The following is a 17585-nucleotide window of genomic DNA, read 5'->3' on the forward strand; positions in this document are numbered from 1 at the left end:
CTCAAATATTTTGATGAAAACGTTGGCCTGATCTGTCATACGACCTATCGTTGGGTGGGTAATCAAAACACCTTTCGAACGAGTCCAAAGCATTAAAGTTCGGATAACCCTATCCAAAGTTATAAGCACTTAAGTGTTATTTATGAACCTTTTGGAGGCCGGATCTCATATATTACCTAGCATTACACTCAACATGTGAGGAAGGCACCAACCACCTAATGGTGGATTAAGTAACGTTTTTTAATTAAAGTCTTACAATTTTAGATTTTAGTGCGGAATTTTTCAATCAATAAATCACCTAGTTGAATTCAATTTCAAACAATAGAATCTGTAACAAAACGAATCTTATTGAATGCCAAATGAAAAGGAAGCCGATTTTTGTCTATTTCTGTCAGTGTCCTTTTTTGAGAAAAGAAAAAAAATCGTACATCCTCTTCTTTCGTCTAGACAGTTTGCTCGAGAATCCCAAAATGATAAATATATTCACAAAGCACAAAACTCTACGAAAAACTGTGACATATGCGTAACTTGGCGTTCCCAGCAAATGCATTCGAGAAAAAGCAACAACAACAAAATGATCATTAATGACTGCCCTCCGATCGAAGCAACCTTATTTTTTTCCTTCCTCCGGTGCATCTTTCATCATTCAACATTTTTTTTTTTCGCCCACAATTTTGTGCAACTCAGGTAGATTTTCCCTTCCTGTCCGATCGCAGCAATCCACGGCGGGACGAAAGCGAAATTTTGCTTTACCTAAAGAATTCACAGCCTGCTGCTGCTATCTAGGATCTTTGAGGTCTCTTCAAAGTTTTTTTTTTAGCGATTTTATTTCGGTGAGAAATTCCTGGATTAATATTTCAATCAAAGAATATGATCTGCTCATCCGTTACGAAGCCGGGGGTTTGCGCTTTCCCTTTTTTTCCGAACCTTTTTTCGGGAGGTAATCCTTTTTTTCGAGCTGGGAAGATAATTATGCATTTCCTGTCAGCGCGTTTCGAGGTGGAAATTTGAGATGTTCTTCCATTTTGCGCAAGGCACACACTAGATTCGCTCACAGCGCTAATCGTTTTGCATTCAGAGCATAAATTTCGCTTCGAGCTCGCGCGAAAAGCAAATTAGCTTCGCCTCATGGGCTCTCTTCCCCTTAATGCTCCCACACCATTAGCGAACCCCCCCTCAAGGGGGGTCGGGCGAGGGAGGAAGGCATCGTGCGAAACGAAATCTCATTAATTAATTATTATTCACTTTATTTTAATTATAATAATTACGTCCGTGGAGCCCACCGACTGAACTGAATGGGGCCCTCTCTCAAAAGTGCTCGCGCGCGCCCGCGCTCGAGGAGCGCATTAAAAGGATTAGTCAAGCGCTTAATTGCGGTCCAAAAGAATTAAATAAGTAAATATATTAGGGGGGGGCTCCCACTCTTTACACGCAGCAAAATGTGCATGCGCAAAATTTGCTTACGGTTAAAACGGTTGTTGGGCCCTCATTCAAAACACAGAAACGTAGCAAGCCTTGCGCAAAGGAGCAGCGTAAAAAACATGGCGCTGAACACTGAAAATGAAGAAGGTGCGCAACCGACTAGAGTACAACTGTGCATGCATAAAAAATATGCCGTAATGAGGGCTTCTTTTTTCGAAAAATAAAAAGATATATTTTTCTATCCGCAAGTAAAACGCAATTAACTGCGCAGAACGTTACACAAATATAATTGGAAAAATGGTCAGAATCGAACTTCTTGAGGGAAAACACACTTGTCCACACTTTTGAGTACTTTCTACGCCAACTTTAATCCCTTCCCGCGGAAACGTGGTCACCGTAATCCATCCAAGCACGCTCCGCCACTGCGGCGGCGGACACTCAAGATATCAGTCAAGAGTCTAATTTGACTCAGCAGGCCGCGCGCTTGATGCGGCAGAGCAATAATTGTAATTAATTGCTTCACTTTTCCACCAGCGAATGCAAACAAACTTTGCGCAGCCTACTTGTTGTTTGTTTGTTTGTTGTAGGTTGCTGAAGAAAGGTAAATCGCACTTTAAATGCCGCACAGAGCTAGTGCGCATATTAAGCAAATTGCGGCCTGGCCTACTACGACTGCTACCCCTCTACTGTAGATACACATACGGAACTCATTATTGCCATTAAACCGGTATAAATCACGATGATTAATGGACTTTTCATACGAAGTGAAATGCACAAATTGATAAGAGATTACCACATCAAAGCTTGCTGCGATCGCTCATCCACACACAAAGTTGCACCGCTCGGAAAGTGTCGAAAAAGGCATTCAAATTGGCACCGAAGGTGCCCAAAAGTGCATCTTTCTTCTTTAAAGAAAACAAAAATTAAGCAGTTTATGGGTGCGCCCCCACCTAATTAGCAAATGACGCTAATGAGGGTCTCGGGAACTCTGTCAGAGCTGCCTTTTTATGAACTGTGACCGCGCGCAGAACACAGGTTCGTTAGGAGCAAGTGCACGACTCCGTCGTGGGTGGAGAACTCTGAATGGTAATCAGCGCAAACGAGGGAAAATGGGAGGTTTTAAAAGCGCTCCCGGAAATTACCATGTCTTGTTTTCTCTCTGGTGCGAATCGCAGCAAGCTTTGCGGAGCACTCAAATTTTGTTGAAATTGAACCGACTCAAAAATGAGTAGCTAGGCGTGTCAGATTTTGGGTAAACTTCACAAGTCAAGACAGCTGAGCCAACGTAAAACGAAAATTATCAAATTTCAGAAATCAATATGCTCAAAAATGGGTAAATATGCAAGTGTCAGATTTTGGGTAACTTTGCACAATCAAAGCATTGATTTCAGACGTAGCAACATTTGCTGAAGTGCACCGAAAACGACTTTAAATTCGTTGAAATTGAGAACTAACTCAAAAATGAGTAATTGTTGAAGTGTCAGATTTCGAGTAAATTTTACTCAGTCAAATTCAAATTTTAAAAACTCGTTTTCAATGAAAACTAAGTAATCTTGAAGAACTGTCAATCGCAGCCTGCTGCGTCCCCGTTCGAACCCAGGTTTCGCACGGCCTCCTGCGTCCCTTAACCCCTTCCAATCCCAGCACCTTTAAACCAAGTCAAAGTGTCAAAAACGGGGGTCCTGTCGCACCACACCGAGCTGACCAAACCATCAATCAGGCTTAATTCTTCACGGTCAGCGCGGGACGGTTCAATTAGGCTTTTGTCGTGTCCGTTCAGTACGTGCATGCGAAACGAAACTGATTAAAAATTCGGAACCAATTTTGGGTTGGGCACGCGCGCGCGCTTGCTTCGCAAATCTGCATCAAAACCAGCAGAAGAAAATTAAATGACCGACCTTCTTTGCAAAGAAATTTGTGGAGGGTTGATTTTCACGTGGGGACCAGCAGCTAAAGGCGAAAAGGAAGCAGATATGTGGTCCTCTTGTGCACATGTCAATATATTTTCATTTCTTCCCTTCTCGCTTCTCGTTTCTGGTAACCCTCTTTTGGGTAGTGCGCTGCGAGGGTGGGTAATAAAAATGGAACCTTTTATATCCAAATGAAGAAGCGTTTCGGAATGGTCACCAGTGGTCGGTTTAGAGTAGGGTGGTTACATTTTAATAGGCAAAAATTGTTTTAAAACAAATTAGAGCAAAATTAGTAATTTGATAGACTTAATTCTACGTCAATATGACGGACTAATCAGGCCTTTTCTAAAACTATCTGATTAAATTAATCATAGATTTATGCTTATTATTCATCTTAGTCACAATTTTTGTTAAGAGTTTTTCATCACTTATTGACGTGGTACTACGTCTTGAAATAGCTAAATTATGTTTCCTCTGAACGGATTTAATTCCGAAAAAAGGGGAAAAAAATAACAAGCTTTTATCAAAAAATGTCTTCTTTACAGTTTTTATTGATTATTGACGTGGGACTATATCTTTGAATGCTTTTTTTATGTTTCGTAACAATTTAAAATTTAAAACCTTCAATAAAATTTTCATCAGAATAGTTCTCCGAAGATGGCATTTTATAAGTTTCTCAAGCCATATTGACGTAGAACTACAACTTGAAACTTGTTTTAGGTTATCTTTTTATAATAAATTTGTATCCATATCTTCATTAGAAAAGTTGTTTGCAGAAGGAATTTTAGGAGTTTCTTTTGATATATTGATGTGGGACTACATCTTGGATTCGCTTAATTTTTTTTTTTCAAATCATTTGAAATTTGAAAATGTCGTGAAACAAAAAAAAATAACAAGCTCTTATCAAAAAAAATCTTCTTAAGAGTTTTTACTGATTATTGACGTGGGATTACATATTTGAAAAATATTCTTAAGAGAAAAACTTATTTTAAGTTTTGTAACGATTTCCCCAAAAAATGGTAAAGGACAGAAAATATTCAAAAAATAATTCATCAGAATAGTTCTCCGAAGATAGAATTTTATTAGTTTCTCAAAACATATTGACAAACATATTGAAATACAACTTGAAACTTGTTTTAGGTTATCTTTTTACAATAAATTTGTATCCATATTTTCATTAAAAAGTGGTTTGCAGTAGGAATTTTAGGAGTTTCTTATGATATATTGACGTGGGACTACATCTTGGAATAGCTTATTTTTTTCAAATCATTTGAAATTTGAAGATGTCGTGAAATGACGTTAACAAATTGACAAAATGAATCAACATAAATTTAAAAAAAATTGCCTAAGTTCTAAATTGCCTATGTACCTAAAAAAATTCAGACAAATAAAAAAATCACCGCAAAACAACCACCCTATTACGAAGGCTGTTATAAAAATGGATGTGTGGGACAGCAAAGCAACCCAAACCAAAAAGGATTCTGCGGCATTCGCGCCCCTAATCCTGACCAAAGGTGAGCGCAGCGCAGATGACATCTGCCCCCGCCGCTGTCCACACCCGGCAAAGCCCGTTGTCCAAGGGGTCAAAGAGATGAATGTGCGGCTCGGGCGAGGCGACATTATTAAGAGCACATTATACCTATTTATTTACAGCGCATCCCTTTTGGTCGTCGTCGTTGAGCTCTCAAATTTCGCATCCATATTTTACGAGTTACTTACGAGCCGGGTTCGAATATTGTTCCCAGGGGGTTTTAAAATTTATTTCCGAGCGGCACTGGCCGCTTGCTGATGTGGTCGTCCCCTCGGTAATTTTGGTCGCAAAAAGGGGACAAACAAGTCCAAATATTTTTATGCAAATCGATCGGACACGTACGCATCGACGAAACGAGCCGATGCAGGCATAAATTCATGTGTGTATATGTTTTATTAAGGGGAAACTGCTGGTGGCTGCGTGACGAAATCGAAGGGCGACTGCAGTTGACCTTCTGTCGCCTGAATGTCCCTTCTCCTCTGCAGAAAGAGTCATTTGCATCGTCGATCAGTTTAATTAATTGTACTGTTTTGAATTGTGAACAAGTTTATGCTAAATGGTCGGCAATAAATTAGTGCGGGTAATGAGACGGCTCAGCGCGAGCGAGAGGGGGAAAACCTCGATCTGATAACAAATAATTGCTAGCGAAAAAAATAATAACTGTAGAAAAAAATCGTTTTGCAATCGAAGGGAAGGTCGTAAAAAAGCGATGACCAGCAGCGCAGCTCTGTATTTTTTTTATGCAAAGTCATGTGTAAATTACAGTCAATTTTCCATTCATTGGACACTTCCCTGCGCGCTGAAATGAGTATGCATATTTTATCTTTTCCCCCTTGGCGAGGTGCACAAAAAGTCATTTTACCTTTTCTTTTTTTTCGGGGAAACTAATCTGCACCAGGATCAACGCAAACTAGACGAAAAGGAAGCTCCCAGCTGAGATAGAGGAGGGAAAGGAGGAGCAAAAAGTGCAATTTGCAGCTTTCAGCTTTTTGTTATTCTAAATGGTGTGTAATTTATTTGCCTATTTTTATGGATTTTTTTCTCTTTTTTACCGTGTGACCATGGGAAGTCAGCGGGCGTTCGGTGAGGACGATTTTTCAGCTGGTCCCGGTGAGATTTATTACTTTTTTTAAAAAAAATATTATTGGAGTGCAAACGTAGTCCAACGCCATCAGGTCCATGTTTTGAACGGGTTGAAAAGCAAATGCTCTTTTGGACATCTGATTCGCAACCTTGAACGTCATTTCAGTTCAAGGCCTGTTTTGATTTTTCAAATCTCCGAATAAACTCTGCTCGTAGATTTTTGGGATTTGGAATTTCTTCAAAATATCAAATTTCCATCTGTCGATCCTGAAATCTGTCCAGGCCAGAATCAACGGTAAACAACACCCAGGAAGGTATCCCACAAAAAATATCGAATACACCATAGTCGAATTTCCTTTTGTCTATGCAAATAAGCATACGATTTTATGCTCGTTTCGTCTTACTTTTATGTGCGCTTTTTTTTTTTTTTGTGTGAACCTCCTCAGAAAAGCCCTTTTCCCTCCGGCATGCATGTACAGGTTCTCTAGCAGCACGTCGAGCTGTGCGTGAAATGAGCATTTACCAAAAGCAGCAGCAACGGCTCACTTGGATGCACATTCTTCTTCTCTCGACATCGAAGTCGTCGACAAAAGAAACGGAAACAAGGTGCGCGCACGCAGATGCCGTCCCATTCCCTTCTCTCTCCCATCTATATATGCAAAGCTGATTTTCCAATATGTCAGCATAATTTGTCTCGTTCGGGACGTCTCTAACTGTTCCCGATTCGCGCGGCGCAATTTTCTACCCCCGTGTGTGCTAATTTCCTTTCTTCATTTCCCATTGCAGATATCAGCCGCCTCTCGAAATCGCCGTCTCCACCTCCGTCACATGGTAAGTAGTAATCCCGGAAGAAATGTATTCAAAACCCCTTTTTTTCTGCGCTAGCCACGTGCCGAAAATTAAGTAATCACACCACCCTAACTCGTTTTTTGCAACCCTTTTTTTTCGGGGGGCGTTCCCGGAACTCAAACGGTGACACGCGACCTCCGGTCGCGAACGCCGCCTTTAGATTAGCAGCTTCATTACATGATCGTTATCGGAAGCAATTGATTTTCGAAGAAAAAAAAACTTCCTGTTCGGAAGTCGGCGTAGTCCTACGTCAAAGTTTGAGTTTGTTTTGGAACGCGAAACCACGTGGCGAAATGTCAGTCGCGTACGCGCGACGATGGCTACTGCGATCCAAATGCGATCGCTGCGCCAAAGATTTTGAATCTCAAATTGCGCGTCAAACACGTTCAATGCCTGCTTTGATTGTTACGAAAAATTGAGGTAGTGACGTTCACACTTCCTCAAATAAGCACCCCACAAACGATTCCTTTATTAACTCTCTCAAGAACACGAGCCAACACTTTCGAGAGCAAGTCTATAAAGGGGCGAACACACTTTAAGGATCTACCAAGGTCTAGAACGTGCCACTAAAGAGTGGAAAAAACCCTTTAATTTACAACACAGAACACATCATCCTTTTGAAAGGCCCCGATTCTGTGTTTTCCCTTGGGTGCGAACAGAAAAGTAAAGGGGGAGCAGGACCTTGACGTTTCTTGCGTCGTCGTCAAACTAATGATCCGTATAAATTCGCGGTCCCGGAATCCCTTTTCTTCTTTACCTTCGGAATTCGGAATTAATAGTTTTGTGTGTCCTTCACCGTTTAGTCGAAAATACACAAAAAGTAAGAAAAACAAACTTTAAATCGTTCGATTCTAAAAGTGGCGGCATTTTCGTTTGCCTCAACATCCTCAACCTATAAGAAGAGGAAAAGGTAATCCTTTCGTCTTCGATGGCAGTCACATTTTTTTCTGAAAGAGTCAAGCCACGTGTCGAACAATCGAGCCGGCGAGATTCGGTTCACCTGTCCCCGCTCTCTAATCTTGAACGTGTGTCGGTTTTTTTGGTACAAGAGGGAGAAGAACATCTGGCAAGGACCCTAAATTAGCATATTTGATTGAGGGACAATCGTCGGTTTTTGGAGATTTATAGGGTAAAACAGCTTTAAAGTGGAAAGATGGTAGGAGTTATTTGAAGCAATTATGTAAATGAACCATTTGTTTAACAGAAAGACGAAAACTTAATCCACGAATAAGCAAAATCGCTAAATTTGCGATTCGGACCTGTTGGAACGAACAAGCTAACCTCACTCACCATCCAAGATGGCGCCTCGAACTGACCTACTTGGATTCAAAATTCACTGATTCACTTGTTTCTCCTTCTTCTCAAAAAGATAAAATCGCCAAAATTGCGATTCCTGAGCTTCAGAAAGACTTCGGACTACTTGGATCCTAGAAGCTAACCTCACTCTCAATCCAAGATCCTAACTAACCTACTTGGATTCAAATTTCGCACGTTCTCATTCAAATGCATAACCGCAGCCCGACCAGCAGTGGATTACCATGTTCCCGTGATCCGTGAACTGGATATCGATGAGAGAATCCCATATGGTGGTCAATTTTAAACAAAAATTAATGGGATTTCTCCGCTCGAACCTCACTCCGTTTCAATCGCCATTTGATATTCTCGAAAAACACTGCGCTGAACCCTTGTTCGTAGAACAAGATTCGTTTAGAATTCTCAAACCGGACTTTTCGAAACGAGAGAGCGAGGGTGGACCATCTGTTTGCATATCGTTTTCGGTCGACGTGAAAATCCTTTTTACGAGCTGCCCCGACCAGACGAGGAGAGTTTAAATCCGAGATATCTCGGACGGAGTGCACGCCAATATTCACATAATACAATTTTATGCTCGACTGAACTTTTGGTCAGGAGTCGTCGTCGTCGTTTCTCTATCGCTCCGAGTTTCCACTCCTGAATTTTGAAAGTCTGGGAAAAGGGGGTGAATCCCGCATCGAAATCGACTGGTCAGTTTGAGAATAGTCCGCTTTCTCGACTGTGGAGTGTGTTATTCAAAATTTATGCAAAAGACACGTCGAAATCACTGCGAACTCGGACCACCGATGAATATCAAGCAGGCAAAACTCTGCTGACGATGCTTGAGAAGAGAAAAATCAATGCCCGCAATAAAAATTCATATCTCGAACATCAAATATTCATCATCACCCCTTTTTGCGGAGCAAAAAATGAATCATCTTTGCATATGTGACCTGTGCCAATAACCGGGTCCGTTTCGAAGTCTTGAAAATATCATTCTGATAAGCAAAGTAGGCACTGACTGTCCGACTGACTACGGTGGTTTCACAATACGTGTTTAAAATCCACTTGGAACGAGCTCATGGCCTGCTGCTGCTGCCGTTGATGATAAGCCCACCGAGTCCCTGAATGTGAAATCGAGTGGAAGATTGAATAATGTACATCCAAGTAGGCGGTTGGGTTGGGAGCAGTGGTCAATATGGTTGCTTGGATGATAAAACGGGTGCCTGTCACAGCAATGGGGAGGGGAAAAGGGCCCAAATCGAACACGGAGAGAAAAAATTGACTGGAATTATCCGCAACCGTTGACGACGACGACGATGACTCGTGCGTTTGATTCGAAATTAGCTTTAGTTTGAATTGGAAATTTATTTCTGTTTAAAAAAAGATGCGAAACGGACTCGAAAGGGGGAAAAACCTCGGCACAAAAGATGATGTATGGCGATGCGGAGATAAAGCAGTACGGGCCAACATGCAACAAATATGGAAGCAGAAGTAACCCTTCTTTTACTCCTTCCTCCCTCCTACCCCCTTTTTGCATGCATATTGAACCGTTACAACATATTGCCGCACATAATATGTGCGTCGTGCGTGTGCACGGATTGGCCGCTACAATAGCTAATCGTTTCAGCCATCAGAAAGAGGAAAAAATCAATCATCTATCTCTATAACAAATTTCGTATAATTTGCGAAAAGGCCATCTGCATCCGCCGTCGCCACCACCACCATTGCAGTACAACACCCCTTTCCACCCTAAATTTCCCAATTTTCCAAACAACCCAAACAGAAGCTTGCACAATGGCAAAAATTGCCACTATCACTGATCAATAAACGTCATAAATTTCAATTTTAAAACGGTCGCTGCGAAGCAGCGGCAGCATGCCATGACCCCTTCACCGGCGTAATTAATTTTGAAGCCATGGCTTGCTTTGCTGTTATTGTTACGCGAGCTTGTTTTCGGGGAGAAAGTGCGCGACTTACCACACGCGCGTGCGCGCGATACGGGCATATCAATCATCCTCCTCTCTCAGAGCAAAGATGATCCTTTCGCCTACTTGGTGATACAAATTGGATAATACCCGAACGACTCGACCAAGTTAGCCCGACCGATCAATTATGAAACGCGCGCGATAATCGGACTCGGGGTCGAGCCCATAACTCATCAACGCGTGCGTTTCAAGCGAGATTTGACGTTAGTTTTATAGTGTCAACCCCTTCTTTTTTTTCTGTATGTGTGACTTTTTAATTTTTCCAGCAAAACCAGCAGCCATGTTTTAAACATAACTAGGTTTTTCTCTCGTTTTTTTTTCAATTAATGGCGCCCATTCTGAAAGTTTTGCCAGTTAGCAATCGTAGTAGGCGCTGGTAATTGACGTAACAATGGCGTTGATTTGGCTGATGTGATACCTTCTCCTCGTGGCGTCGTCGCGAGGCTCCTTGGCGTCATCGAAGCCCATCGCAGTAGGCCTAGTTTTGATTCGGTTCACGGATTGCCCTGCTGGTCTGGTGCCATATGGTTGCCGTGGTGTTGTTGTGTGGTTTTATTGGGCGATATTTATGGCCAGTGCGGTTTGCCATAAATCAACGATTTGGTAAACAGAAGTCATCTCGTGGGGTAAAATTTCTGTGTCGAGTTTGGACCACTTTCAGATTGTTTAGTTTTTAATCAGCCTGACATAAATTGTTGTCCGATTTACTTTTTATTTTTTTTATTTCTCTTTTTCTCTATTTTTTTTATTTCTCAAAAAAAATCAATTATGAGATAATTTTATTGCATTCTCATCTCATTAAAAATCAAAAAGTTAAATTTGTTTGACAGTTCCCGCAAGAAACTGAGAAAAGGCAAACATCCCAGCTTACTTTGATGTTCTTCACCTGTCCACCACAACAGTCCCTCGCGCGGCAAAGCGTGTCAATTTATTGCGATTCCATAGATAAACATTGCATTATCTGATGCCTTTTCCCCTTTCATGCGTGCGCAAATGTGGCGATAATATAATCGTCAATTTAAGGTAATTTACTGCGTTGTCACACCTCTTTTTTCCTCTTTACCCTTTTTTCAAGTGGAACACCATCAGTTAATTTTTTATTCATCTCCGATTACCTTTCCGGAATAAAAAATGGAAAACACACTCCAACAAGTGACGACATCATCAACATAAAAAAAAGAGTAAACCTTAAATAGGCCATCAAAAGCTACCTGTGCGCTACCCCTTAAACCCCGATTAAATATGCATTTATTCACGGCGCAAGTGAAAGGGGTTCGCATCCTTCCCCCTCGTTTAAATATTTAAATTCAACCCCTTTATTTTCACCCTCGAGAGCTAAAAAACGACCCCTTTCGCATCAAAGCAACCCTCGCGCGGTAGTCAAAAGAGATGTAAAACGCGGCCAACTTGATTGCCACTCGCGGCTCCCGATGAGAGCGGGATGAGATGGCGAGCAAGCTCATTATTAGTGTAATCGCGTCCTCTCAGAACTCTTTTTTTACGGTGCACCCCGTTCTTCTTGCTTCGGTGGGACAATCCCACCACACTGTAGAATGTAGAAGCCGAAAGAGACTGCATAAATTAAGGGAGTTTTGTTGCTTTATTTTTACGAGATTCTTCAGCGAGAAAGAGAGGAGAAAAAAACCGAGCGCAACTCGCGCAATTTGAATTTGATGTCGGCCCCGCCGTCGTCGTCATTTTGCTGTCGCCGCAGAATCCGAGCCAATCACGACGCAGCAGGCGGCGAGATTTATGTTTTCCCATGACTGTAAATTTTTAAATAAAAGGGCGCGGGGTGCGCGGCGAAAAAAGTGATACTCACGTGGTGGTTTTAAGAGGAGGAAGAAGAAGATGCTGGGGCTACCATTTTGAATCGGCCGCAGTGGTGGCGCCCCCCGACTGCCGGAAGGGTCTCGCGGTGCAGTTTATAATTTAATAGTAATAAAACGGGTTAATTGAAATGAAAATCACGATTTGCGAATAAAGTTCGCCAGAAATTAGCAGCAAGTCGTGGAAATCTGGAAGGGGTTCTTCGGGCATGAAGGTTGGCTCGGGAAGAATGATAATGAGCCCGACGACTGGTTTTATGGTCGGAGGAGCAAATTATTCAGAAGTTCGCTGGTTCTGATGAGGTTATGTTCAGCGAAGTAGGCTTTGGCGGGGACCTCGGGCGTTTCAGGCTTCTTGGAAAAGCGTAGTTTGCTTCGATTTTAATAAAAAATTAAAGAAGAGTTAAAAAATAAAAATTGCAACAAAAAACTCAATAACAACATTTATGTATACATCACCTTTAATTTTTTTATTTTTTGAGAATAGTTAGAGGAAAACATCTTAATTGAAATGAATTATTATTTCCGATTGAAATTTTGCGAAACGGCGCTTTTCTGGGATACAGTCCACACTCGATTATCCTAAGGCCTTGGAAAAATTTACTTCGGATAATCAAATCTTTGGATAATCGAAACAAGAAAAAATATTTTTTAGCTTTGTCTTATTTTTGACTGTTGAACTTAAGTTTCGAAACTACTCTGAAGTGATTTAAAATTTTTAGATCCAAAATGGTAGTGATGAAAACTTGAAAAAAATACATTTGGAAATTTAATAGGCAATTAACCATACAAATTTGACAAAAATGGGGTCGCAGGACTCGAATTTGATGTTAAAAGATAGAAATTTAAAAAAATAGAAATCAATTATATAACAGTGGAAAATTCTTTAAAGTACTTCTAAATGATAGTGTTGAGAATATTTTTAAAGATGGAAGAAAAAGTTAAAATTTCAAAAAATATGTTGATTTAGCCTTATTTGACTTGAATTATAACTGTATTCAAAATCTGCAAAATATATCGTTACTTTTGGCGTCATGGCATTTCCCAAAACTCATCCAAGCAAGCCCTTGAAAACCAGCACCAACGACGCACAAAAATGCATTAGGGTAGGTCACTACCAAAAGCATCCTCACAGGAAAACACAAAAAAAAACTCCGCTAAACTTCCAAACATGACACAAATTGCGTTTTCCTTTATCAAAAAGCGAAAGGCAACAGAATAAAAAAAAATCTCCAACAAGATCATCATCGACACCAGCTGGAAATCCATCCGACCATCATCATTTCATAACCCCTCTGGCAACCAAAAAAGAAAAAAAAAAAGTGAAACAAAATCGCAGCAACCCCTTTTTGCCAAACTCAACCCCTCAACGAAAAAGTTGCATCGCAGTAAACGCGACAATTCGCTACGCCTGCTGCGCGACGCGTCAGAATTCATCCCCCTTCTCTTCAGAAATCAGCGTTTGATTGGTTAACTGCATGTTTTGATTTTAAACCCCTTTCAGTTTTTAAAATCAATGTTTTTTTTACTTCTCCTTTGGGAGATTTCTTGTAACTTTAAGGGGTGAAAATTGAACCCACCTTTTGCAATGCAATTTTTTGGTGAAAACACGTTGACTTTTCGATTGTTGTGAGGAAGAAAGTCATTCTTGAGATTTGTCGGCCTACTTCTCCTTGTAAACTAGGTCATTAACGACAAATTCGCACAGCACGTGGCCCCGTTGAAGAACCCCTTTCTTTCCTCTTTTTTAAAGAGGGGGATAATCTTACGATTTCTTGAGATTAATGAGGATTTCTTAATTACAGACGATGCCTACAGTGATCGGGACGATGGCAGCGACCGTGACCACCTGGCGAGTCCGATTCCGACGGAGCGTCCGGATCGTGTTACGCCGCTTAATTTGGTAGGTTATTTTGAGGTTATGTTCTAGATGTGTCAAATTTTAACAAATTTCTCTCTCCACAGATTACTGACTCAACCCGCCGGACCCCGTCTCCGGGTCAGCTGCACCCGCAGCAGCACACCCCACCGGGCGGTCCTCCCGGAAGCGGCGGCAACCTTGGAGTCGCTCTAGCCGCGCTCCAGAACCAGCTGCCGCTGGGTTCGCTCTTTCTGCAGAACCAGCTTGGCCTCGGTACGCTCGGAGGTCTCTCCAGCCAGGAGCTGAACGTCCTCCAGCAGGCCCTCCAAGCCCAGCAGGCGTCCTTCCAGCAGCAACTCCAAAACTACATGCTCATGCAGGCGCAGGGCAATGCCGCCGCCGCGGCCACCGCCGGCGGAAACGGCAACGCTGCGGCTCAGGTCACGGCCCAGGCCGCGGCCCAATTTCTCATGCAAAATCAGGTAGGTTTCGGGGAAGGGAGATTCTCCCAAGAGATGCCTCTTTCAACTTGTCTTTCTTCTTCTCTCTCTTTTAAATCTTGCTTGCCATAGCTGACCGCCAGCTATCCCTCTCCGTCTCAGTCCATTACTAACACCGGTGGTGGGACAGTTCCTTCCACCATTACGACCAACACCACCAACAGTAGCATTGCTAACATCCCCAATACTAACATTCCCAAGCTACCCACCCTCGATGGACCAAGATCGTTGCAGGTGGGTGCACCATCTCTTCACCATTACCACACTACCAGCAAGTCCCAAGAGATAACCCTCTAACCACAACAAATCTTCACCCCACAGGTCCAGCAAGCGGTCGCCCAACTGCAAGCCCTCCAGCAGAAGCAGCAGCAGCTCAAAGCAACCAGTTCCACGCCGACCTCCGCCACCACCATGTCCGGATCCTCCCCCCTCCACAGCCCCGCCGGAAGCCCAGGCCTCCACCCGCACCACCATCACCACCACCACCCGTCCTCCTCCCTCCTCGGCTCAAACCAAACCACCCCGCCCAACGTGAACCAACTCCAAGGCGTCGGAGGCATCCTCACCCCCTCGACCCCCTCCTCCGGAACGCACACTCCCCAGATGCAGAAGCACCCGGCCGCGCCCCGTGCCCTCGAACCGTCCCCCGAGGAAACCACCGACCTGGAAGAGCTCGAGCAGTTCGCCAAGACGTTCAAGCAGCGCCGGATAAAGCTCGGATTCACGCAGGGCGATGTGGGCCTGGCGATGGGCAAGCTGTACGGAAACGATTTCTCCCAGACGACCATTTCGCGCTTCGAGGCGCTCAACCTGAGCTTCAAGAACATGTGCAAGCTGAAACCGCTGCTGCAGAAGTGGTTGGAGGATGCGGATAGCAGCATCCAGAACCCGGGCGGGTAAGTTTCTATTCTGTTTGTTATTATTTTTAAGGTTTTAAGAAATATCAGATTACCATTATCATTTTCAAAATTGTTTTTAAATAATTTCTTAAATAGTAAAAATTACAAGTACTGCTTTTGTGATTTTGTCAATTTCTAAAATTATTCAATTTATTCAAGCTGCATATTCCATAGAAAAAAAATCATACCGAAATTCGGTAATAAAATTAAAACTGAATTTCGCCATAATCAGATTCGTTTTGATATGATTTCTATATATTTTTTTTTTTTTTTGAGAAGGTCCAATAAACATTTTTGTTTTTTTTTTTTTGCTTTTTATGTGTTTTTTTATACTCCTGACTCAAAGCAGTTTTAAAAACATTTAAAACGCAAAAAAAAACAATTTTGTTTATTGGACCTTTCAAAAACTCCAGATTTGAGCAATTTTTCAAAACATTTTTGTAATAATTATCATGAAGATTAAATCTTGATATTAATCCAAGAAAATCACACAAAATTTAATTATGTATTATGATCATTTATTATCGTAAAACCTAAACTTCCATGTTTGCGAAAATGACAAATAATTTGGCATTAAATTTTAAAAGGTTTTTTAATCGAGTTCAAATTCTGCAAATCAGAACCCTTAAAAATTTGCCCCAAAATTAAATTATTTTCAAAACTGAAACTCTTTTTCAAATTAGTCGACCATGGAATTTTGGCTGCAAATGTTACTTTTATAACACGTTAACAAAAAATTACATTTTTTTTCAAATCATCGCAACTGCTCCCAAAACTTTGCAGAACATACAATATAAATCATTACCATATTAATTTTACTCAACATTTTTTATGTATGAAATTCCAAAATTTTGAAAATTATTTACATTTTTATATGTTAACATTTTCACTTAATTATGCCACGACATTTTAAAAATTGCACAAAATTGTTCAAAAAATCTTTAAATTATTCGTATGATTTGTATTTACAAAAAACTAATTTTGAATCTGAAATCGTTCTTCTATCATTGAAAAACTTTTATTTTTTTACAATTCTCAAAAAATCTTAAAAATTATTAAAAGTTTCAATAATTTTTGAAATTGGAAACAAAATCTTTGAAAATCGTAAAATTTCTTAAATTTGTTTAACCTTTTTTTGACTACAATACAAAAATTTAAAAAAATGTTCATAAATTTCATTATTTTTAATAAACTTATTTTTTTAAATATTTTAAAATCCCTTATTGCTAATTTAGAATTGTTTTAATTTTTTAAAGCATTTTTTATCACAAATAAATGTCTTAAACTCAGAAATTATTAAAAGTTTCAAAAATCTTCATAACTCAGCCAATTAAATAAAATATCTTCAAATCTCAAAATTTCTTAAAAACATTTTTTTGTAGATTTTCAAAATTCTATAAATATTTCACTAAGTTTATGTCCCTCGAATTTGACCAACACCTTCAGTTGTTTTGCAATCATCAGTTTCCAAAATATGTAAGTAACTGAGGACATTTTTTTGTAAGGAAAATACTTTATAATTTCTAACTCTTTGCAAAGAGAGTTTTGACGATATAATTTTTTTGTCATTCGAAAAAATAAAAAATATATTTATAAATTTCAAAAATAATTAAAAATTTTGAATTTATATTTCAATTCCTAAAAAATGTCTTAAATTAATTTCAATAATAAAAAAATTAAAAACAATTTTTATTCAAAATCTTTAAGAGATAAAAAAATAGTTTCAAGTTTTAAAATAACCTTGAATTTGTATTTTTTTAATGGTCGAATAAAAAAAAAGGTTTTATACCTGATTTTCAAAAAATTCAAGCGAAAAGTACAATAAAAATGCTTTGTATTTTGCAAAAATTGTAAAAATTTTGTACATTTGTAAAAAGATAAAACAGTATTTATTCGATTAAAATTACATAAACAAGATTTATGCGATGGATTCTGAATAGTTTACAATCGACTTAAATTAATTTAAAAAAAATGTCAATTTTCAATCAATAATTTTTTTGCCCCCTTTTTTCTTAGGAAAATATCTTGACATTTTTTTGATAAGGTCCTATAAACAAATGTAAACATTGAGTGTATCCCTTTCACACCTTATGTCAAAGTCCATCGGAGTAAGCGGGATACACTCAATGTTTACTTTTGTTTATAGGACCTTATCAAAAAAAAGTCAAGATATGAAACTGATTTTTTTTATTGGTGCTAAAAGTTTTCACTTTCTAGAAATTATTTTAAGTTGTATAAAATTGTTTGAAATTATTTAAATCTATTACATTATGTTTTAAATTGTTCAAAATTTATATTTTTTTTTAATTGTTTACAGTTGTTTAAAATTGTTTAAAATTATTTAAAATTGTTTAAAATTTTTTAAAATTGTTTAAAATTGTTTAAAATTGTTTAAAATTGTTTAAAATTGTTTAAAATTG

At 39.7% G+C, this 17585-nt stretch overlaps 1 protein-coding gene across 6 annotated transcripts in view; it reads left to right on the forward strand.

The window, feature by feature from the left end:
• The window catches only part of LOC120427085 (protein nubbin-like), a 175899-nt gene that overhangs the window by 155908 nt on the left and 2406 nt on the right, over positions 1 to 17585 (forward strand). For 4 of the 6 annotated variants that reach the window (XM_039591926.2, XM_039591929.2, XM_039591932.2 and 1 more), the window contains 5 exons: positions 6733 to 6777; positions 13711 to 13808; positions 13871 to 14248; positions 14339 to 14500; positions 14588 to 15162. In XM_039591926.2, coding sequence (XP_039447860.1) covers positions 6733 to 6777; positions 13711 to 13808; positions 13871 to 14248; positions 14339 to 14500; positions 14588 to 15162 — 1258 coding nt within the window. The remainder of the gene's footprint in view (positions 1 to 6732; positions 6778 to 13710; positions 13809 to 13870; positions 14249 to 14338; positions 14501 to 14587; positions 15163 to 17585) is intronic. The other 2 variants (XM_039591930.2, XM_039591931.2) reach the window with 1 other exon arrangement.

Source organism: Culex pipiens, chromosome 2, assembly GCF_016801865.2.
Source record: "Culex pipiens pallens isolate TS chromosome 2, TS_CPP_V2, whole genome shotgun sequence".
Taxonomy (NCBI): Eukaryota; Metazoa; Arthropoda; class Insecta; order Diptera; family Culicidae; genus Culex; species Culex pipiens.